We start from the raw sequence: 24,216 nt of genomic DNA, 5'->3' as shown, positions 1-24,216 counted from the left end.
TTGACACCTGTGCCCTAGAGTCTGCGTGGCCATTCTGTCAGCTATTTAGAAGCCTCGTGGCATGGGAATAGACGCTGTTCAGGAGCCTGTTGGTGTCAGACCTGATGCACCGGTACCTTGCCTTGCGGAAGCAGAGAACAGTCTATGGCTTGAGTGCTTCTGTTATGGGGGAAAAGTCCACAATGAAACTGACATTAAATGTGAAGAATTATACATTGTTGGCCATCAAGTAGGCCAATTCATTTATATGCCATTGTAGGCTCCTGTAGCCTCCCGTTTCACCCAATAAATATGTTGAAATTAATGGTTCACCCGATACGGAAGAAAATACCCTCATTGTATCATTTCCAATCCAAAGTGCTGGACTACAGAGCCAAAACAACAAGAAATGTGTCACTGTCCCAATACTTTTGGAGCTCACCGTAGCTCCATTCTTGTCTATTTTATTTCATTTCTCTTGTGTTCTTATTTTATTATATTATTATTTTAAAACTATTCATCTTTGGGAAGTGGTCGTAAGCAAACATTTCACGGTGAAGTCTACGCAAGTTGTATTTGGCGCATCTTGCCCAACACAATTTGATTCGACGTTCGACTCTCAAGCGCGCGACATACGTCATCAATTTGGGGGCACCAGACGTGTCAGTATATCCGCCTCTCGCTAATTGATGCTGCGTGGGAAACAACTGGGAACTCGGAAATATCCGACATCACTGCTTTCATGATAACTGGAAACTTGGATAGAAACGAGCTCCGATTGGGAAAATTGGTTTTGAACAGTCATTTAAGTTGCAATTCCAATGCGGAAACTAGGGCATATTTTTTAGAGCTCCGACTTTCTGACCCGAAGATCGCGTCGTGTTTTTCCGATTTCCCAGATGTCATGAAAGCACCATGAGACAGAAGGCTTGTCATGTGATTTATCAGCTGACCCCTTTTCTACACACGGTAACAGCGTGAGAAAACTCTTCTCCAAACAGACACCCTTGACGCAAAGTTACAGCTTTGTAGCCTACATTTGAACATTTCCTACTAAACTGTAAATAACATATCCGGTCAAGGCTACGTATCGAATTTAAAATCCGTGTTGAAATCTGTGACCTGTTGACGCTCAACATTGTTTCCAATCATTGACCACAAGAACAATCGCCAAAGGTTTGTTGGATCGAAATATTTCCTAACAGGTAGATTTATCAGGAGAAGTAATCAGGTTAGATGATTTAATGACTGTATGAGAGACTTGTCAGCGAAACAGATGATTAGTTACCCGTAGTTGAACTTTAAACGGAGTCCAGGAAATTGAAAGGAGTGAGCTTTGTTTCTTTATTCTCTAAATATGTCCACCACAATGCGTGTATTATCCAACATAACTCACAAATAAAATTATGATCTGTGAATATATTTAAATATTTAGGCAAATAAAACCATAATCCGCAAAAAATATATAACACATTTAACCAATCGCCATTAATATGTAAAACATATATTTCACAAGTATTCACCATAAGTCACAAATAAAATAATGATCTGTAAATATTCAACATAGCTCACAAATAAAACTACGATTTGAACAATTTGTGAGCAAATGTTTAGAAATCTCTTAACGTTTACATCTGTGGAATGTGGATTTGCTCATTCAAAAAGTGCCTGTGGATCTGTATTCTGTGTTTACAACATTTTGAGAAGTCTTTTTCTGTGGTCGATGTAATACAATCCACAAATGTGGCTTCGGATGAGTCTGTTATCTCCATTCATTTGGATAATCTTTGTGTCAGGTGAAGTGCAGAGTAAATCAGTGTCTCATTCAGCCATGTCTTGGGAGAACACTTTCTAGCTAGAATATCTAACCAATAAAGAACAACTTTATGACTCATCTGAAGCCACATTAGTGGATTGTATTACATCGACCACATTAGTGGATTGTATTACATCGACCACATTAGTGGATTGTATTACATCGACCACATTAGTGGATTGTATTACATCGACCACAGAAAAAGCCTTCTCAAAATGTTGTAAACACAGAATACAGATCCACAGGCACTTTTTGAATGAGCAAATCCACATTCCACAGATGTAAACGTTAAGAGATTTCTAAACATTTGCTCACAAATTTGTTCAACATTTGTTCAAATCGTAGTTTTATTTGTGAGCTATGTTGAATATTTACAGATCATTATTTTATTTGTGATTTATGGTGAATACTTGTGAAATATATTTGTTCATATTCACAGATTAAGGTTTAATTTGTGATTTTTGAAATGTTTATTTTATTGAGGATTTTGGTTTTATTTAACAAAATATTTGTTTATATATTAAACAGATCATTGTTTTATTTGTGAGTTATGTTGAATACACACACAGATCGGGGTGAACATACCGAATAAAGAACACAAATCTCACTCCATAGACCTTGTACCTTGAAGACACCTGAGGACACTTCCTGTTGATACACGGCCGGCTATGTACTGCTGAAGTAATCTTCGAGGTGTAGGACGAGGTAGCCTATTTAACCTGAGTGAGTTGTAAACTTTTGATCCAAACCTTGTCTTGAAAGATATGAAGAGGAGACTTCTGCTCGTGTCCAACTCAACCCTGCACGGGGGAGGATATCTGGAACATTGTCAACAGCAGATCAAAGACTTTTTCGGAATGTAAGTATCTAAATCCACTGACTAATCCATACCTTCAGAGTGCCTGGACTACTCTAAAAAAATCACACCCCTAAAGACTATGGAAGGAATGCTGTTGTACTGTACCCTTACAATCTGACCCTCCTTTACTCTTAACTACTTAAACATGTCTCTAACTACTTAAACATGTCTCTAACCATGTCTCTAACTACGTCTCTAACTACTTAAACATGGCTCTAACTACTTAAACATGTCTCTAACCATGGCTCTAACTACTTAAACATGTCTCTAACTACTTAAACATGTCTCTAACCATGTCTCTAACTACTTAAACATGTCTCTAACTACTTAAACATGTCTCCAACTACTTATACATGTCGCTAACTACTTATACATGTCTCTAACCATGGCTCTAACTACTTAAACATGTCTCTAACCATGGCTCTAACTACTTATTAAACATGTCTCTAACCATGGCTCTAACTACTTAAACATGTCTCTAACTACTTAAACATGTCTCTAACCATGGCTCTAACTACTTAAACATGTCTCCAACTACTTATACATGTCTCTAACGACTTAAACATGTCTCTAACCATGGCTCTAACTACTTAAACATGTCTCTAACCATGGCTCTAACTACTTATTAAACATGTCTCTAACTATGTCTCTAACTATGTCTCTAACTACTTAAACATGTCTCTAACTATGTCTCTAACTATGTCTCTAACTACTTAAACATGTCTCTAACTACTTAAACTATGTTTCTAACTACTTAAACATGGCTCTAACCATATCTCTAACTACTTAAACATGTCTCTAACCATGTCTCTAACTACTTAAACATGGCTCTAACTACTTAAACATGGCTCTAACTACTTATACATGTCTCTAACCACTTAAACATGTCTCTAACTACTTATACATGTCTCTAACCACTTAAACATGTCTGTAACTACTTAAACATGTCTCTAACTACTTAAACATGTCTCTAACTACTTAAACATGTCTCTAACTACTTATACATGTCTCTAACCACTTAAACATGTCTGTAACTACTTAAACATGTCTCTAACTACTTATACATGTCTCTAACCACTTAAACATGTCTGTAACTACTTAAACATGTCTCTAACTACTTATACATGTCTCTAACTACTTAAACATGTCTAACTATTTCTCTAACTATTTCTCTAACTACTTAAACATGGCTCTAACTACTTAAACATGGCTCTAACTACTTAAACATGTCTCTAACTACTTAAACATGTCTCTATGTCTCTAACTAATTAAACATGGCTCTAACTACTTAAACATGGCTCTAACTACTTATACATGTCTCTAACCACTTAAACATGTCTCTAACTACTTATACATGTCTCTAACCACTTAAACATGTCTGTAACTACTTAAACATGTCTCTAACTACTTAAACATGTCTCTAACTACTTATACATGTATCTAACCACTTAAACATGTCTGTAACTACTTAAACATGTCTCTAACTACTTATACATGTCTCTAACTACTTAAACATGTCTAACTATTTCTCTAACTACTTAAACATGGCTCTAACTACTTAAACATGGCTCTAACTACTTAAACATGTCTCTAACTATGTCTCTAACTACTTAAACATGTTTCTAACTACTTAAACATGTTTCTAACTACTTAAAGATGGCTCTAACTACTTAAACATGGCTCTAACTACTTAAACATGTCTCTAACTATGTCTCTAACTACTTAAACATGCCTCTAACTACTTAAACATGTCTCTAACTTCTCTAACTACTTAAACATGTCTCTAACTATGTCTCTAACTACTTAAACATGTCTCTAACTATGTCTCTAACTACTTAAACATGGCTCTAACTACTTAAACATGACTCTAACTATGTCTCTAACTACTTAAACATGTCTCTAACTACTTAAACTTGGCTCTAACTACTTAAACATGTCTCTAACTACCTAAACATGTCTCTAACTACTTAAACATGGCTCTAACTACTTAAACATGGCTCTAACTACTTAAACATGGCTCTAACTATGTCTCTAACTACTTATACATGTCGCTAACTACTTATACATGTCTCTAACCATGGCTCTAACTACTTAAACATGTCTCTAACCATGGCTCTAACTACTTAAACATGTCTCTAACTACTTAAACATGTCTAACTATTTCTCTAACTACTTAAACATGTTTCTAACTACTTAAACATGTTTCTAACTACTTAAACATGGCTCTAACTACTTAAACATGGCTCTAACTACTTAAACATGGCATGGCTCTAACTACTTAAACATGGCTCTAACTACTTAAACATGGCTCTAACTACTTAAACATGGCTCTAACTAATTAAACATGTCTAACTACTTAAACATGTCTCTAACTATGTCTCTAACTACTTAAACATGTTTCTAACTACTTAAACATGGCTCTAACTACTTAAACATGGCTCTAACTACTTAAACATGGCTCTAACTACTTAAACATGGCTCTAACTACTTAAACATGGCATGGCTCTAACTACTTAAACATGGCTCTAACTACTTAAACATGGCTCTAACTAATTAAACATGTCTAACTACTTAAACATGTCTCTAACTATGTCTCTAACTACTTAAACATGGCTCTAACTACTTAAACATGTCTCTAACTATGTCTCTAACTACTTAAACATGTCTCTAACTATGTCTCTAACTAGTTAAACATATCTCTAACTATGTCTCTAACTACTTAAACATCTCTCTAACTACTTAAACATGTCTCTAACTACTTAAACTTGGCTCTAACTACTTAAACATGTCTCTAACTACCTAAACATGTCTCTAACTACTTAAACATGTCTCTAACTATGTCTCTAACTACTTAAACATGGCTCTAACTGTCTGTAACTACTTAAACATGTCTCTAACTATGTCTCTAACTATGTCTCTAACTACTTAAACATGGCTCTAACTACTTAAACATGGCTCTAACTACTTAAACATGTCTCTAACTATGTCTCTAACTATGTCTCTAACTATGTCTCTAACTACTTAAACATGTCTCTAACTACTTAAACATGTCTCTAACTACTTAAACATGTTTCTAACTACTTAAACATGTTTCTAACTACTTAAACATGTTTCTAACTACTTAAACATGGCTCTAACTACTTAAACATGGCTCTAACTTCTTAAACATGGCTCTAACTATGTCTCTAACTACTTAAACATGTCTCTAACTACTTAAACATGTCTCTAACTACTTAAACATGTCTCTAACTACTTAAACATGTCTCTAACTACTTAAACATGGCTCGAACTACTTAAACATGGCTCTAACTACTTAAACATGGCTCTAACTATGTCTCTAACTACTTAAACATGTCTCTAACTATGTCTCTAACTACTTAAACATGTCTCTAACTATGTCTCTAACTACTTAGCATCTCCGTGGAATGCTTTCAACACCTTGTAGAGTCCATGCCCCAATGAATTGAGGCTTGGGGGGGTACAACTCAATACTAGGATGGTGTTCCTAATGTTTCGTAGAGTCAGTGTGTAACCTAACAGTGTAATGTATGTCTTGCAGAGGGGTGAAGAGGATTTTATTCATCCCCTATGCACTGTGTGATAGAGATGGCTACGCAAAGACTGCCAGGGACAAGTTCAACAGTCTGGGTACGTCTTTGTACGCTGGTCCATTGCCTTACACAGCCTTACTGTTGTGTGTCTGGAATATCTCAGGCCCAATCCTAAATCAGTTCAATTATCTCAGGCCCAATCCTAAATCAGTTCAATTATCTCAGGCCCAATCCCAAATCAATTCAATTATCTCAGGCCCAATCCCAAATCAATTCAATTATCTCAGGCCCAATCCCAAATCAATTCAATTATCTCAGGCCCAATCCCAAATCAATTCAATTATCTCAGGCCCAATCCCAAATCAATTCAATTATCTCAGGCCCAATCCCAAATCAATTCAATTCTCAGGCCCAATCCCAAATCAATTCAATTATCTCAGGCCCAATCCCAAATCAATTCAATTATCTCAGGCCCAATCCCTAATCAGTTCAATTATCTCAGGCCCAATCCCAAATCAATTCAATTATCTCAGGCCCAATCCCTAATCAGTTCAATTATCTCAGGCCCAATCCCAAATCAATCCCTAGACCCTATGCTTTATACTCTTGTGGAGATCTGAGAGGACTTGATTGATATAAGCACATTTCGCTTAACACTTGTCAAACCCTTTCTCATAGACGTTATCGGGTGTAGTGGGGCGTAGTAAGGACTAGGTTGTCGATGTGAGACAGGTTTTGTAGGTCGTTCTAATGTGAGTGTTGTCTGTTTTGTCTGACAGGTTATGAGGTGGACAGCATACACGAGGCCTCTGACCCAGTGGAAGCTGTAAGGAAGGCTCAGGGCATATTTATAGGTGAGGTGTGGACCTTGAGCTCAGACGTTAACACCTCATAGGGCCTCTCAAATATGAAATACCAAAAACATAGGCCTTACATACAGTAGGCGTCATTGAAGGAATGCTATTGTACATGTGTTGCTGCAAGAGTTAAAGTAATCTACTACACACCAGTACACAGGTTGACTACGTGTTAAGAAGTTAGCAGGAGGGTATACAGTGAAATAAAGTCATAACAGCTGTTCTGTCTATAGGTGGTGGCAACACATTCCGTCTGCTGAAATGTCTCTACGACAACAATGTGCTGTCTGAGATCAACAAGAGGGTTCTGCAGGTCAGACTGATATATATATATATATATATATAGATTTTGAGCAGTGTTCCCCAAAACCTGTCCTGAGGTACGACAGCTGTTCCACTCCGATAGCCGATATTCCAGAACTGGCACACCTGAATGGCTGGGAGTAGTTGAGGAGTTTTGGGAAACACTGTGCCAGATTAAACTGCCATTTCACAATATTTACAGTTGATTCCTACATGGACAGATATTGTTCTTACTGTCAGCTGATATAGCCAATAGAGACAGCCCATGAGCGGAATAAACAACCGAATGATTGTATATCCTGCTTACTCTTATTCCCCAGAATGGTGACCACACATGGGCTCCAGGGTCAGCACTAACGTCTCCACCACCTAACCCCTACAGTAACCCTAAACCCTATAGTAACCCTATAGTAACCCTACAGTAACCCCTACAGTAACCCTAACCCTACAGTAACTCTACAGTAACCCTACAGTAACCCTAACCCCTACAGTAACCCTAACCCCTACAGTAACCCTACAGTAACTCCTACAGTAACCCTAACCCCTACAGTAACCCTACAGTAAACCCTACAGTAACTCCTACAGTAACCCTAACCCCTACAGTAACCCTACAGTAACCCCTACAGTAACTCCTACAGTAACCCTAACCCCTACAGTAACCCTACAGTAACCCCTACAGTAACTCCTACAGTAACCCTAACCCTACAGTAACCCCTACAGTAACTCCTACAGTAACCCTAACCCCTACAGTAACCCTACAGTAACTCCTACAGTAACCCTAACCCCTACAGTAACCCCTACAGTAACCCTACAGTAACCCTAACCCCTACAGTAACCCCTACAGTAACCCTACAGTAACCCCAACCCTACAGTAACCCCACAGTAACCCTACAGTAACCCCTACAGTAACCCTACAGTAACCCTAACCCCTACAGTAACCCCTACAGTAACTCCTACAGTAACCCTAACCCCTACAGTAACCCTACAGTAACCCTAACCCCTACAGTAACCCTACAGTAACCCCTACAGTAACCCTAACCCCTACAATAACCCCTACAGTAACCCTAACCCCTACAGTAACCTCTACAGTAACCCTAACCCCTACAGTAACCCCTACAGTAACACCAACCCCTACAGTAACCCCTACAGTAACCCTACAGTAACCCCCACAGTAACCCTACAGTAACCCTAACCCCTACAATAACCCCTACAGTAACCCTACAGTAACCCTAACCCCTACAGTAACCCTACAGTAACCCTAACCCCTACAGTAACCCTACAGTAACCCTACAGTAACCCTAACCCCTACAGTAACCCTAACCCCTACAGTAACCCCTACAGTAACCCTAACCCCTACAGTAACCCCTACAGTAACACCAACCCCTACAGTAACCCCTACAGTAACCCCTACAGTAACCCTACAGTAACCCCCACAGTAACCCTACAGTAACCCTAACCCCTACAGTAACCCTACAGTAACCCTAACCCCTACAGTAACCCTACAGTAACCCTAACCCCTACAGTAACCCTACAGTAACCCTACAGTAACCCTAACCCCTACAGTAACCCTAACCCCTACAGTAACCCCTACAGTAACCCCTACAGTACCCCCTACAGTAACCCTACCCCCTACAGTAACCCTACCCCCTACAGTAACCCTACCCCCTACAGTAACCCTACAGTAACCCTAACCCCTACAGTAACCCCTACAGTAACCCCTACAGTAACTCCTACAGTAACCCTAACCCCTACAGTAACCCTAACCCCTACAGTAACCCTAACCCCATACAGTAACCCCTACAGTAACTCCTACAGTAACCCTAACCCCTACAGTAACCCTAACCCCTACAGTAACCCCTACAGTAACCCCTACAGTAACCCCTACAGTAACACTAACCCCTACAGTAACCCTAACCCCTACAGTAACCCTAACCCCTACAGTAACCCCTACAGTAACCCCAACCCCTACAGTAACCCCTAAAGTAACCCCTACAGCAACCCCTACAGTAACCCTAACCCCTACAGTAACCCTACAGTAACCCTAACCCCTACAGTAACCCTAACCCCTACAGTAACCCCTACAGTAACCCCTACAGTAACCCCTACAGTAACCCCTACAGTAACCCTAACCCCTACAGTAACCCTAACCCCTACAGTAACCCCACAGTAACCCTACAGTAACCCTAACCCCTACAGTAACCCTACAGTAACCCCTACAGTACCCCCTACAGTAACCCTACCCCCTACAGTAACCCTAACCCCTACAGTAACCCCTACAGTAACTCCTACAGTAACCCCTAACCCCTACAGTAACCCCAACCCCTACAGTAACCCCTACAGTAACCCCTAACCCCTACAGTAACCCCTAACCCCTACAGTAACCCTAACCCCTACAGTAACCTCTACAGTAACCCCTACAGTAACCCCTACAGTAACCCTAACCCCTACAGTAACCCCTACAGTAACCCCTACAGTAACCCCTACAGTAACCCCTACAGTAACCCCTACAGTAACCCCTACAGTAACCCTACAGTAACCCCTACAGTAATCCTAACCCCCACAGTAACCCTACAGTAACCCCTACAGTAACCCCACAGTAACCCTACAGTAACCCTAACCCCCACAGTAACCCTACAGTAACCCCTACAGTAACCCTAACCCCTACAGTAACCCCTACAGTAACTCCTACAGTAACCCCTAACTCCTACAGTAACCCCTAATCCCTACAGTAACCCTAACCCCTACAGTAACCCCTACAGTAACCCTACAGTAACCCCAACCCCTACAGTAACCCCTACAGTAACCCTACAGTAACCCCAACCCCTACAGTAACCCTACAGTAACCCTACAGTAACCCCCACAGTAACCCTACAGTAACCCTAACCCCTACAGTAACCCTACAGTAACCCCTACAGTAACCCTACAGTAACACTAACCCCTACAGTAACACTAACCCCTACAGTAACCCTAACCCCTACAGTAACCCCTACAGTAACCCCTACAGTAACCCTACCCCCTACAGTAACCCTACAGTAACCCTAACCCCTACAGCAACCCCTACAGTAACCCTAACCCCTACAGTAACCCTACAGTAACCCTAACCCCTACAGTAACCCCTACAGTAACCCCAACCCCTACAGTAACCCCTACAGTAACCCTACAATAACCCTAACCCCTACAGTAACCCCTACAGTAACCCTACCCCCTACAGTAACCCCTACAGTAACCCCTACAGTAACCCCTACAGTAACCCTAACCCCTACAGTAACCATAACCCCTACAGTAACCATAACCCCTACAGTAACCCTACAGTAACCCCAACCCCTACAGTAACCCTACAGTAACCCCTACAGTAACACTAACCCCTACAGTAACCCTAACCCCTACAGTAACCCTACAGTAACCCTACAGTAACCCCTACAGTAACCCCTAACCCTACAGTAACCCTACAGTAACCCCTACAGTAACCATGGTAACTCTGTTATAACTCCAGGATGGTGTTCCCTACATGGGTTCCAGTGCTGGCACCAACGTCTCTACTGTCAGCATCAACACCACCAACGACATGCCCATCGTGTACCCGCCCTCCTTCAATGCCATTGGTCTAGTGCCTTTCAACATCAACCCTCACTTCCTGGATACGGACCCTAACAGCAGACACATGGGGGTGAGTTGTACAGTGTAGTATTTTATATAGCAGAGCATCAGTATAGTGAATGCTGAAAGTCGTAGGGCTGGTTTCTCTGAATGTAGAATCTCCATTGAAAATGCTTTTGTAGGTCTGGGACAAGGTTAATCTGTGTCCCGTGGTGCCTTAAAGGATGCTGGTGTAAGGTCAAAATGTCTTTGTTTTTTTTCCTTCTCCCTAGGAGACACGAGAGCAGAGGATCATTCAGTACCACGAGGAGCCTGACACTCCATCTGTTCTGGTGAGTCTGAGAGAGACGGTATTCTACATAGTATTAGGCTATGCTTTCAGCTGATTGGTTGATTTGTCTTAGGGCTTGAGAGAGGGTTCCATGTTGCTCGTGGAAGGAGACAAGGCTACTCTACTGGGCACCTGCAAGGCACGGCTGTTCACCAGGTAACACCAATCATCTCTCTCACACAGGTCCTGTGACCCATGACCCAAAAAAAGCACAAAACAATAAAGCAGGCTAAAATGTCTCTTTTTTTAATAGTTGTGTATGTTACCCAACGCTAATTAAATAACTAGGGTGCCGGTGACGAGTCTCACAGCCAGTGTTTGTGTTTCAGGGGGAAGCCAACAACAGACTTTGAATCTGGCAGTGACCTCAGCTTCTTGCTGACAGACAGACAGTGAAGTTGTACATCTCTGTTCTCCACACCCCAGCAAGACCCATGCAGATCCTGTCAAGTAGAAATGCACTTATATATCCAAATAAATATTATTACCAAAAAAATGTGTCTTATGCATAAATTGTGTGGGGAGGGAGATATTATCATTTTACTAAGGTGAACTTAGATGATTTATATGAAACAACTAGCCACAGTTCATTAGATAACCTTTTATAGCACACTGATATTCGAGTTGTCCGAATCGGAGACGATAATGTGGCAACAAGTATATAAAAGCAGGGCACAAAGAAATGCTTATGGTTTTTAAACATTTAATTCAGGAAAGATCAAAACATTGTCAGCTCAACCAGATATGTGGGGAAGGAATACGTCATTTTCAGTAATATTGTCTTTAAAAAAAAAAAAACACCCAAAAGTATGAACAAGGAACAACTTGAAGAAAAATAGTCTGGTCAAATTACATTATTGTAACATGAAACGTGTTTTAAGATAAATAATGAAGCAGTGGGTGATGGGTAATTAAGATACTATAGTGCTCTAATGCAAAAAAAAAGTATTAAGTTCCACGTTGATTACCCAATATGGGTCAATTCATCCTTTTAATACACATAGTGACATACAATTGCTATGTATAATCCTGTATCTGGTGGAAAGTGGAAAATTGCCCGGGGATGTTTTTCAATTGCAGAAGCATAACATACAATAAGTCCATATCCGCAGTGCCCATTCAAAAACCATTTCATTAACCATTGTCTTCAAAGACCGTACAGCATTGTAATTGATACCTCGCATCATCCTTGCAGTCTCGAATTCACATTGTTGTAGCAATTCATGTAAAACTGAAAGTCCCAAGTGCACTAAAAGATGCAGGACCAATAACCAGAAGAAGATCGGGGAGTCCTTTTCAAATATGATTTACATCAGCATTTTTAATATCAAATCACTTGTTTGCTCCTCCCAGCCATTTCATACAGCAATGTTGTCTAAGTATATGCAAGAGGAGTAGTAGACGACAGGGCTTCAGGATGCAGGGTACAGTGTGAGTATGATTATAAAGAGTAGATGGGACTGTGTGTACTGGTGCTATCCCATAGCGCTCCGTTCCAAAGTAGCGCACTACATAGGGAACCTATTCAGATGCAGGTTATCTGTTGTGTATTTACAGACAGCTACACAGGGTCGTGTGTTGGGGAACCCTCAGGTTCTATCAGGCATCGGTGTTCCTGTCACCGTTCTCCTGCGGTGCCAGCTGCTCCTTCTCCGCGCTGTCTTCCTGTGGGGGGCGTACACGCTCGAAGAAGCCCAGCTGGAGGGCGGAGGCACAGACAATTAGGATCCCCACCCCCACCCTCGCAAAAAAAAAAATCCTCTGAACATTTCTACATTCATGTGGATTCTACCACGATTGCAGATAAATCGTGAATAATGATGAGTGAGAAAGTTAGAGCCACCAAGATAATAGCCTCAAAACATGCTTTACCAATTACCAATAACGGGAGGTTAGCATTTTTTGGGAGGGCGGGGTTATTTTTCTGGGTATCATTTATTGATGTCGTGTTCAGAAACATATATCCTTATAATAAAAGTGATTACAATATCTTCCAAAACAAACAGCAAATGCATCCAACAAGTTTGTAGAGGCACACGCTCGATGTAGTCATTGCGTGCTAAGAATATGGGACCAAATACTCAACTTTTGACTATAACACCTTCAAAATGGAGGTAGGGAGGGGAGAGAACTAGATACATAAAGTGCTTTAATTTCATTACGGTCACACATATGTAAATAAGAAAAAATCTAGAACATTCTATACTGTTGCCTCAAATCCAGTCGGTGGAGTAGCTTCATGGTCCAGATGAAATATATATTTTTGTCGTTGGTGAATTGCAACTGTTAAATAAATGTTAAAAATGGTTTGAAAGAAAGGACTTGACAGGTGAAAACAATATGGTGGAAGCTCGTCACTAGGCTGGCTTTCAGCTGGTCACTAGGCTGGCTTTCAGCTGGTCACTAGGCTGGCTTCAGCTGGTCACTAGGCTGGCTTTCAGCTGGTCACTAGGCTGGCTTTCAGCTGGTCACTAGGCTGGCTTTAAGCTGGTCACTAGGCTGGCTTTCAGCTGGTCACTAGGCTGGCTTTCAGCTGGTCACTAGGCTGGCTTTCAGCTGGTCACTAGGCTGGCTTTCAGCTGGTCACTTCTGTCAGATCAGAGGGAGGGTTTAGATATAGTAACGGAGGAAGCTCATCATTAGGCTGGCTTTCAGCTGGTCACTAGGCTGGCTTTCAGCTGGTCATTAGGCTGGCTTTCAGCTGGTCACTTCTGTCAGATCAGAGGGAGGTTTTAGATATAGTAACAGAGGAAGCTGGTCACTTCTGTCCGGGGTGGTAAGGAGAGGACATTGGTTTTAGATATAGTAACGGAGGAAGCTGGTCAGATCAGAGGGAGGTTTTAGATACAGTAATGGTTGGAAGAGCCCAGGAGAGTGGAGAGAGAAACTACAGATTGGAAACTATTCATTGTTATGGTTGTGCGTGTACCTTGTACATGACGAAGATAAGCAGAGCCAGCAGCAGTAGTCCAGCGATCAGGGCCAAGGTCACCACCCACCAAGGGACCGGTTCAGGTTCTGATTTCACCCAGATCACTGACATACTCACCTGGAGGATATAATACACAATGAGACAACAAACAATTCAGGACCCTATAGCAGGGTCCCCTAATTATATTACCAGCCACAACAAACCATTCAGGACCCTATAGCAGGGTCCCCTAATTATATTACCAGCCACAACAAACCATTCAGGACCCTATAGCAGGGTCCCCTAATTATATTACCAGCCACAACAAACCATTCAGGACCCTATAGCAGGGTCCCCTAATTATATTACCAGCCACAACAAACCATTCAGGACCCTATAGCAGGGTCCCCTAATTATATTACCAGCCACAACAAACCATTCAGGACCCTATTGCAGGGTCCCCTAATTACAGTGGGGCAAAAAGGTATTTAGTCAACCACTAATTGTGCAAGTTCTCCCACTTAAAAAGATGAGAGAGGCCTGCAATTTTCATCATAGGTACACTTCAACTATGATAGACAAAATGAGAAAAAAAATCCAGAAAATCACATTGTAGGATTTTTAATGAATTTATTTGCAAATTATGGTGGAAAATAAGTATTTGGTCACCTACAAACAAGCAAGATTTCTGGTTCTCACAGACCTGTAACTTCTTCTTTAAGAGGCTTCTCTGTCCTCCACTCGTTACCTGTATTAATGGCACCTGTTTGAACTTGTCATCAGTATAAAAGACACCTGTCCACAACCTCAAACAGTCACACTCCAAACGCCACTATGGCCAAGACCAAAGAGCTGTCAAAGGACACCAGAAACAAAATTGTAGACCTGCACCAGGCTGGGAAGACTGAATCTGCAATAGGTAAGCAGCTTGGTTTGAAGAAATCAACTGTGGGAACAATTATTAGGAAATGGAAGACATACAAGACCACTGATAATCTCCCTCGATCTGGGGCTCCACGCAAGATCTCACCCCGTGGGGTCAAAATGATCATAAGAACGGTGAGCAAAAATCCCAGAACCACACGGGGGGACCTAGTGAATGACCTGCAGAGAGCTGGGACCAAAGTAACAAAGCCTACCATCAGTAACACACTACGCCGCCAGGGACTCAAATCCTGCAGTACGAGACGTGTCCCCCTGCTTAAGCCAGTACATGTCCAGGCCCGTCTGAAGTTTGCTAGAGAGCATTTGGATGATCCAGAAGAAGATTGGGAGAATGTCATATGGTCAGATGAAACCAAAATATAACTTTTTGGTAAAAACTCAACTCGTCGTGTTTGGAGGACAAAGAATGCTGAGTTGCATCCAAAGAACACCATACCTACTGTGAAGCATGGGAGTGGAAACATCATGCTTTGGGGCTGTTTTTCTGCAAAGGGACCAGGACGACTGATCCGTGTAAAGGAAAGAATGAATGGGGCCATGTATCGTGAGATTTTGAGTGAAAACCTCCTTCCATCAGCAAGGGCATTGAAGATGAAACGTGGCTGGGTCTTTCAGCATGACAATGATCCCAAACACACCGCCTGGGCAACGAAGGAGTGGCTTCGTAAGAAGCATTTCAAGGTCCTGGAGTAGCCTAGCCAGTCTCCAGATCTCAACCCCATAGAAAATCTTTGGAGGGAGTTGAAAGTCGGTGTTGCCCAGCAACAGCCCCAAAACATCACTGCTCTAGAGGAGATCTGCATGGAGGAATGGGCCAAAATACCCGCAACAGTGTGTGAAAACGTTTGACCTCTGTCATTGCCAACAAAGGGTATATAACAAACTATTGAGAAACTTGTTATTGACCTAATACTTATTTTCCACCATAATTTGCCCAAAAAATCATATAAAATCCTACAATGTGAATTTCGGGATTTTTAAAAATAGTTAGTTGAAGTGTACCTATGATGAAAATTACAGGCCTCTCTCATCTTTTTAAGTCGGAGAATTTGCACAATTGGTGGCTGACTAAATACTTTTTTGCCCCACTGTATATATGAAGTGGACAGCAGTAGTTACATAGGATGAACCATGACTAGAATACAGTATATACATATGAAGTGGGTCAAACAGTATGTAAACAGTGTTAAAGTGACTTGTTTTCCATGTTTATGTACATAGGGCAGCAGTCTCTAAGGCGCAGGGCAGAGTACCGAGTGGTAGGCGGCTACTAGCCGCCTAGTAACAGTGACTAAAGTTCAGGGTAGGGTACTGGGCAGAGGCCGGCTAGTGGTAAATGTTTAACAGTCTGATGGCCTTGAGATTGTTTATCAGTCCCAGCTTTGCAGCACCTGTACGGTCTCCGCCTTCTAGATGGTAGCGGGGTGAACAGGCCGTGGCTTGGCTGAAGTCCTTAATGATCTTCTTGGCCTTCCTGTGACACCGGGTACTGCAGGTGTCCTGGAGGGCAGGCAGTTTTGCCCCCGGTGATGCATTGGGCTGACCGCACCACCCTTTGGATAGGCGGTTGCGGGTGGCGTACCACGCTGTTACGCCTTCTTCACCACACTGTCTCCTGAAGTCCACAATCATTTTGTTGGAGGTTATTTTCCTGGCACCACTTCGCCAGGGCCCTCACTTCCTGTAGGCCGTCTCGTCATCAGGCCTACAACTGTTGTGTCGGTCTGCAAACTTGATGATTGAGTTGAAGACGTTTGAGGTCACGCAGTCATGGGTGAAGAGGGTGTACAGGACGGGGCTGAGCACACACCCTTGTGGGACCCCCCGTGTTAAGGGATCAGCGTAGTGGAGGTGCTGTTGCCTACCTTGGCCATCGTTATGTTTGGAGGGAAAAAGGGGGAAGCCAGTCAGGAAGACCGGGACCCAGTTGCACAGGGCGGGGTTCAGACCCAGGGCTCTGAGCCAGCCAGCCAGCCAGCCAGCCACAACAAATCATTCAGGACCCTATGGCAGGGGTCCCCCCAATAACATTCAGCAGTGGGCAGATTGTTTTCCTTGAGCGGATGGTCAGAAGACATAGTTGTAAATCATTTGTACAACTGCAAACTGACTGCAAGAATCCCAAACAGATATAGAATTTGAGAAAAACGGAATAATTTCAAACCCTTGATAACGATGGGATATGATCGCGTGGGAATAGTTGGGAACAGATTTCCTAAATTATAATCATTTCTTATGTCCAAGAAAGACAATTATACAATAGAAAATACACAAGAGTGTACAAAACATTAGGAACGCCTTCCTAATATTGAATTGCACGCCTTTTACCCTCAGAAAAGCCTAATTTCGTCAGGGCATGGACTCTACAAGGTGTTGAACGCGTTCCACAGGGATGCCGGTCCATGTTGACTCCCAATGCTTCTCACAGTTGTGTCAAGTTGGCTGGATGTCCTTTGGGTGGTGGACCATTCTTGATACACACAGAAAACTGTTGAGCGTGAAAATCCCAGCATCGTTGCAGTTCTTGACACAAACTGGTGCGCCTGGCACCTACTACCATACCCTGTTCAAAGGCACTTCAATTATTTTGTGTCTTGTCCATTCACCCTCTGAATGGCAGACATACACATACCATGCCTCAGGTGTCTCAAAGCTATACCATTTTTATTTAACCCGTCTCCTCCCCTTCATCTACACTGATTGAAGTGGATTTAACAAGTGACATCAATAAGGGATCATAGCTTTCATGGAAAGAGCAGGTGTTCCTAATGTTTTGTGCACTCACTCAGTCATGCCCTATTGGGGAACCCTGCTCTATGGGCTCTGGTCAACAGTGGTGAGATATATAATGGCTGCAGTCATTTTAGATACAGACCTGGTTTATGATGGCTTCATGTGACTCACCGTAGTTGTGTTTGAGGGCAGCTCAGGCAACAGGTTCTTGTTATAAGGCATCTCTATGACGCTGAAGGAAGCGGAGGATCTCACGGTGAACGAACGGTTCTGGCTCTCAGTCTGGACGAAGAGAAACACACTCTACTATACCTCATCCTCATCACGGTTCAGCAGACATTTTGTCATTTAAAAAAAAAAAAAGGTAGCCAACATAGTAATAAGCTTTCCTAGTTTTGTCCCATGTAGCTAGCCGAGTGGTCCCAGTCCAGTCTTGTCAACTCCTACGGTTGTCGTCATTTACCACGATCTAGGACCACCAGGCGAGTATAGTTTTTACTTTATTGGCAAGTCAGTTAAGAACAAATTCTTATTTACAATGACGACCTACACCGGCCAAACCCGGACAACGCTGGGGCCAGTTGTGCGCCGCCCTATGGGACTCCCAATCACGGCCGGTTGTGATACAGCCCGGGATCGAACCAGGTTCTGTAGTGACGCCTCTAAAAACTGTAATACAGTGCCTTAGATCGCTGCGCAACTCGGGAGCCCTAACCTGTACGGCGCATACCAAACATACGGTATGTTCCAACAAGGTTTGTGTTCATTAGGGCAAACTGTAGCAAAATGTCTTCAAACAGAAAACTGCATTTCATATTGGACAGATGAAACATGGAGGTACTAAGACATTAGGAACCAAATTGAAGGTGGCCAAGGTGGATGTATGATACAGCACAAACACATATCGGACACCAGGCCAGTACCGTATCTAACCTAGGACACCAGGCTAGTACCGTATCTAACCTAGGACACCAGGCCAGTACCGTATCTAACCGCGGACACCAGGCCAGTACCGTATCTAACCGCGGACACCAGGCCAGTACCGTATCTAACCGCGGACACCAGGCCAGTACCGTATCTAACCGCGGACACCAGGCCAGTACCGTATCTAACCGCGAACACCAGGCCAGTACCGTATCTAACCGCGGACACCAGGCCAGTACCGTATCTAACCGCGAACACCAGGCCAGTACCGTATCTAACCTAGGACACCAGGCCAGTACCGTATCTAACCTAGGACACCAGGCCAGTACCGTATCTAACCTAGGACACCAGGCTAGTACCGTATCTAACCGCGGACACCAGGCCAGTACCGTATCTAACCGCGGACACCAGGCTAGTACCGTATCTAACCGCGGACACCAGGCCAGTACCGTATCTAACCTAGGACACCAGGCCAGTACCGTATCTAACCTAGGACACCAGGCTAGTACCGTATCTAACCGCGGACACCAGGCCAGTACCGTATCTAACCGCGAACACCAGGCCAGTACCGTATCTAACCGCGGACACCAGGCCAGTACCGTATCTAACCGCGAACACGAGGCCAGTACCGTATCTAACCTAGGACACCAGGCCAGTACCGTATCTAACCTAGGACACCAGGCCAGTACCGTATCTAACCTAGGACACCAGGCCAGTACCGTATCTAACCGCGGACACCAGGCCAGTACCGTATCTAACCTAGGACACCAGGCCAGTACCGTATCTAACCTAGGACACCAGACCAGTACCGTATCTAACCGCGGACACCAGGCCAGTACCGTATCTAACCGCGGACACCAGGCCAGTACCGTATCTAACCGCGGACACCAGGCCAGTACCGTATCTAACCGCGGACACCAGGCCAGTACCGTATCTAACCTAGGACACCAGGCTAGTACCTCTAGAGCATAACAGACGGGAGTCTCACCTTGAGGAAGGTGGCCACCCCCAGCCTGGAGTGGATGTAGAGGATAGCACTCTGACCTCTCTCCACACGGCCCACCTGACACCGGATCTTCAGACACTGGACCTTGGAACAGTCCTGACAGAAGACACACACACACAATCACTGATACCCTCAATCTATGTAAACTCAGCAACTGCGTTTATTTTCAGCAAACTTAACATGTATAAATATTTGTATGAACATAAGATTCAACAACTGAGACATAAACTGAACAAGTTCCACAGACATGCTGACTAACAGAAATGGAATAATGTGTCCCTGAACAAAGGGGGGGGGGGGGGGGGGGGTCAAATGTATTGCCCTGGCCACATCTGTAGTCCTCATGCCTCCTTGCAGCATGCCTAAGGCACGTTCACGCCTAGACCATCTTTCTTTTGGTGTTTTTCAGAGTCAGTAGAAAGGCCTCTTTAGTGTCCTACGTTTTCATAACTGTGACCTTAATTGGGCATGGGAAACAGTGTTTAAACGCTTTACAATAAGACCTGTGAATTTATTTAGATTTTTACAAATGATCTTTGAAAGACAGGGTCCTGAAAAAGGGCTGTTTTTTTGTTGTTGCTGAGTTTAGTTGCTACTGTATGATTTGTTTAGAGTCAATTCAGGATGTAAACTGAAATCCCCCTTGCTTTTCAATGATAAAAAATTGTCCCCGACTCTGTTGTACAGTAGCCAGGAGGTGTAGAGACGGTACCAGAGTTTCCAGGTCTCCCTCCATCTCCTTCCTCTCCAGCTCTCTGCGGTGAACATGGTTCCTGTTCCTTCCCTCTGTCCTGTCTCCTCCTCCACTTGGAGAGGTGATGTTCTTCTCTCCAGATAGAGGGTTCTAGAAGAGACGGAGAGAAACATCCTTTTAACTTGTATTCTTTACCACAGAGAGGATAACATCCTAATCATGTGTCCTTGCTACCGTATTGTGCACTCATATAGTTTACCACATTTACGCGTTGCATGGGCTAGACTAGAGTTTTCTCTACCAGTTCCTTCATGGGCTAGACTAGACAGTTTCCTCTACCAGTTCTTTCATGGGCTAGACTAGACAGTTTCCTCTACCAGTTCTTTCATGGGCTAGACTAGAGTTTCCTCTACCAGTTCTTTCATGGGCTAGACTAGAGTTTCCTCTACCAGTTCTTTCATGGGCTAGACTAGACAGTTTCCTCTACCAGTTATTTCATGGGCTAGACTAGACAGTTTCCTCTACCAGTTCCTTCATGGGCTAGACTAGAGTTTCCTCTACCAGTTCTTTCATGGGCTAGACTAGACAGTTTCCTCTACCAGTTCCTTTATGGGCTAGACTAGACAGTTTCCTCTACCAGTTCCTTTATGGGCTAGACTAGAGTTTCCTCTACCAGTTCTTTCATGGGCTAGACTAGACAGTTTCCTCTACCAGTTCTTTCATGGGCTAGACTAGACAGTTTCCTCTACCAGTTCCTTCATGGGCTAGACTAGAGTTTCCTCTACCAGTTCTTTCATGGGCTAGACTAGAGTTTCCTCTACCAGTTCTTTCATGGGCTAGACTAGACAGTTTCCTCTACCAGTTCCTTCATGGGCTAGACTAGAGTTTCCTCTACCAGTTCCTTCATGGGCTAGACTAGACAGTTTCCTCTACCAGTTCTTTCATGGGCTAGACTAGAGTTTCCTCTACCAGTTCTTTCATGGGCTAGACTAGACAGTTTCCTCTACCAGTTCTTTCATGGGCTAGACTAGAGTTTCCTCTACCAGTTCTTTCATGGGCTAGACTAGAGTTTCCTCTACCAGTTCCTTTATGGGCTAGACTAGAGTTTCCTCTACCAGTTCTTTCATGGGCTAGACTAGAGTTTCCTCTACCAGTTCTTTCATGGGCTAGACTAGAGTTTCCTCTACCAGTTCTTTCATGGGCTAGACTAGAGTTTCCTCTACCAGTTCTTTCATGGGCTAGACTAGAGTTTCCTCTACCAGTTCTTTCATGGGCTAGACTAGACAGTTTCCTCTACCAGTTCTTTCATGGGCTAGACTAGAGTTTCCTCTACCAGTTCTTTCATGGGCTAGACTAGAGTTTCCTCTACCAGTTCTTTCATGGGCTAGACTAGAGTTTCCTCTACCAGTTCTTTCATGGGCTAGACTAGACAGTTTACTCTACCAGTTCTTTCAAATCCATGAAGGTAACAATTTCAAGAAAGGACAGACGCAGGAAAAGTGTCTGGGCTGAATACGAGAGAAAGGTAAGAGAGGATACGATGACGTACTGAGACATTGAGTGGGTCAGGGCTGAATACGAGAGAAAGGTAGAGAGGATACGATGACGTACTGAGACATTGAGTGGGTTGATCTCCATGTCTGTACTGCAGTTCATGCCTCCGTCTCCGTCCACCTCTAGTTTAGTGATGTAGAGCAGAGAGCCGTTGTTGAACCTGTAGGGCCACTCGATGTCCAGCATGGCCTTGCTGAAGGTACTGGGACCTCTGTTGCGCAACTGGAACAGAAACAAGACCGTTTTTAGTAACAACATGTACCAGGTAAAACAACATGTCTTCCCTGACGTCATGATGATTATAGTAGGAGAGCTGTTGAGCTAGTTTAGAAAAGTTTCCCTCAACCATTTATGGGCTGTATTGGAACACTTTGTGTTTGGCAATTATTCAATCCACATGATACGCACCTTATACTCAAACCCAGCTGCTTGGATACAGACAGGACATTCTATTACCCCACAGTTCTCCATATAGACAGAACATTCTATTACCCCACAGTTCTCCAAACTGTATAGACAGGACATTCTATTACCCCACAGTTCTCCATACTGTATAGACAGGACATTGTATTACCCCACAGTTCTCCATACTGTATAGACAGGACATTCTATTACCCCACAGTTCTCCATACTGTATAGACAGAACATTATATTACCCCACAGTTCTCCATACTGTATAGACAGGACATTATATTACCCCACAGTTCTCCATATAGACAGAACATTATATTACCCCACAGTTCTCCATACTGTATAGACAGGACATTATATTACCCCACAGTTCTCCATATAGACAGAACATTCTATTACCCCACAGTTCTCCATACAGTATAGACAGAACATTCTATTACCCCACAGTTCTCCATACAGTATAGACAGATCATTCTATTACCCCACAGTTCTCCATACAGTATAGACAGGACATTATATTACCCCACAGTTCTCCATATAGACAGATCATTATATTACCCCACAGTTCTCCATATAGACAGAACATTCTATTACCCCACAGTTCTCCATACTGTATAGACAGGACATTATATTACCCCACAGTTCTCCATACTGTATAGACAGGACATTCTATGTCTATACAAGCAGAACACTGACCTCATAGACATGCAGTATCTGTGGGCCGATGTCGTCTCCTACGACAGGGTTCTCTTTAGGCTGCCAGTTAGCAACAGGCAGGAAGACCTGGTCTGGGGCAGACACCCTACAGCAGAGGGAGAGAGGGAGGGAGAGGGAGGAAGAGGAGAGGGAGAGAGGGAGGAAGAGGAGAGGGAGAGAGGGAGGAAGAGGAGAGGGAGAGAGGGAGGAAGGGAGGGAGGAAGAGGAAGGGAGGGAGGAAGAGGGAGGGAGGGAGGAAGAGGGAGGGAGAGGGAGGGAGGGATAGAAGAGAAGGGAGAAGAGAAGAGAAGAGAAGGGAGAAGAGAGAAAAGAAGGGAGAGGAGAACGGAGAGGGAGAGAAGAAGAGAAGGGAGTTAGAGATCCACATTCTGTGGATTGGTGGTTGATGTTTGCGGTGGTTTCTAACATTTAGTTTATTGATGTTTTAATAAAAATCTAAATTAACATCCAGTAACATTATACAATTCCCAGATATAAAATAAGACATTCCCAACAGGACTGTCCTAAGAGCTGGTAGAGTTAAGATATTCCCAACATGACTGTAGAGCTGGTAGAGGTAACACATGGGTACTGTCTCTACTGAGATGGTAGAGGTAACACATGGGTACTGTCTCTACTGAGATGGTAGAGGTAACACATGGGTACTGTCTCTACTGAGCTGGTAGAGGTAACACGTGGGTACTGTCTCTACTGAGCTGGTAGAGGTAACACATTACCAACAGGACTGTAGAGGTAACACATGGGTACTGTCTCTACTGAGCTGGTAGAGGTAACACGTGGGTACTGTCTCTACTGAGCTGGTAGAGGTAACACATTACCAACAGGACTGTAGAGGTAACACATGGGTACTGTCTCTACTGAGCTGGTAGAGGTAACACATGGGGACTGTCTCCACTGAGCTGGTAGAGGTAACACATGGGGACTGTCTCCACTGAGCTGGTAGAGGTAACACATGGGGACTGTCTCCACTGAGCTGGTAGAGGTAACACATGGGTACTGTCTCTACTGAGCTGGTAGAGGTAACACAT

At 43.2% G+C, this 24,216-nt stretch overlaps 2 protein-coding genes across 2 annotated transcripts in view; one reads left to right on the top strand and one right to left on the bottom strand.

Moving 5' to 3' along the window:
• The first annotated feature begins 690 nt into the window (after window positions 1-690).
• On the top strand, window positions 691-11,789 carry si:dkey-69o16.5 (peptidase E). The gene is made up of 9 exons (XM_021598650.2): window positions 691-1,155; window positions 2,558-2,654; window positions 6,214-6,302; window positions 6,985-7,059; window positions 7,296-7,375; window positions 10,859-11,032; window positions 11,235-11,294; window positions 11,367-11,449; window positions 11,623-11,789. Exons 2-9 carry the CDS (start codon window positions 2,560-2,562, stop codon window positions 11,687-11,689), a joined length of 723 nt encoding a protein of 240 aa, XP_021454325.2. The 5' UTR covers window positions 691-1,155; window positions 2,558-2,559; the 3' UTR covers window positions 11,690-11,789.
• Window positions 11,790-11,982: 193 nt separating this feature from the next.
• Window positions 11,983-24,216, bottom strand: part of LOC110522711 (integrin alpha-V) — a 74,122-nt gene continuing 61,888 nt past the window's right edge. Inside the window, exons 24-30 of the mRNA XM_036975326.1 lie at window positions 23,168-23,273; window positions 22,118-22,282; window positions 20,525-20,656; window positions 19,795-19,908; window positions 18,054-18,164; window positions 14,223-14,342; window positions 11,983-12,991 (exon numbers count right to left, since the gene is read on the bottom strand). Of these exons, the coding sequence (XP_036831221.1) occupies window positions 12,893-12,991; window positions 14,223-14,342; window positions 18,054-18,164; window positions 19,795-19,908; window positions 20,525-20,656; window positions 22,118-22,282; window positions 23,168-23,273 (847 nt within the window). The 3' untranslated portion in view covers window positions 11,983-12,892. The remainder of the gene's footprint in view (window positions 12,992-14,222; window positions 14,343-18,053; window positions 18,165-19,794; window positions 19,909-20,524; window positions 20,657-22,117; window positions 22,283-23,167; window positions 23,274-24,216) is intronic.

This window comes from Oncorhynchus mykiss, chromosome 3 (assembly GCF_013265735.2).
Source record: "Oncorhynchus mykiss isolate Arlee chromosome 3, USDA_OmykA_1.1, whole genome shotgun sequence".
Taxonomy (NCBI): domain Eukaryota; kingdom Metazoa; phylum Chordata; class Actinopteri; order Salmoniformes; family Salmonidae; genus Oncorhynchus; species Oncorhynchus mykiss.
Note: the sequence above shows the minus strand (reverse complement) of the source record. Positions and strands in the feature narration are given on the sequence as shown.

Coding starts and splice junctions, on each gene's coding strand:
- si:dkey-69o16.5 (XM_021598650.2), top strand. CDS start 2,560: ATGAAGAGGAGACTTCTGCTCGTGTCCAACTCAACCCTGCACGGGGGA. Junction 7,060..7,295: donor GGCTCAGGGCATATTTATAG/GTGAGGTGTGGA, acceptor TTCTGTCTATAG/GTGGTGGCAACACATTCCGT. Junction 11,295..11,366: donor CTGACACTCCATCTGTTCTG/GTGAGTCTGAGA, acceptor GATTTGTCTTAG/GGCTTGAGAGAGGGTTCCAT.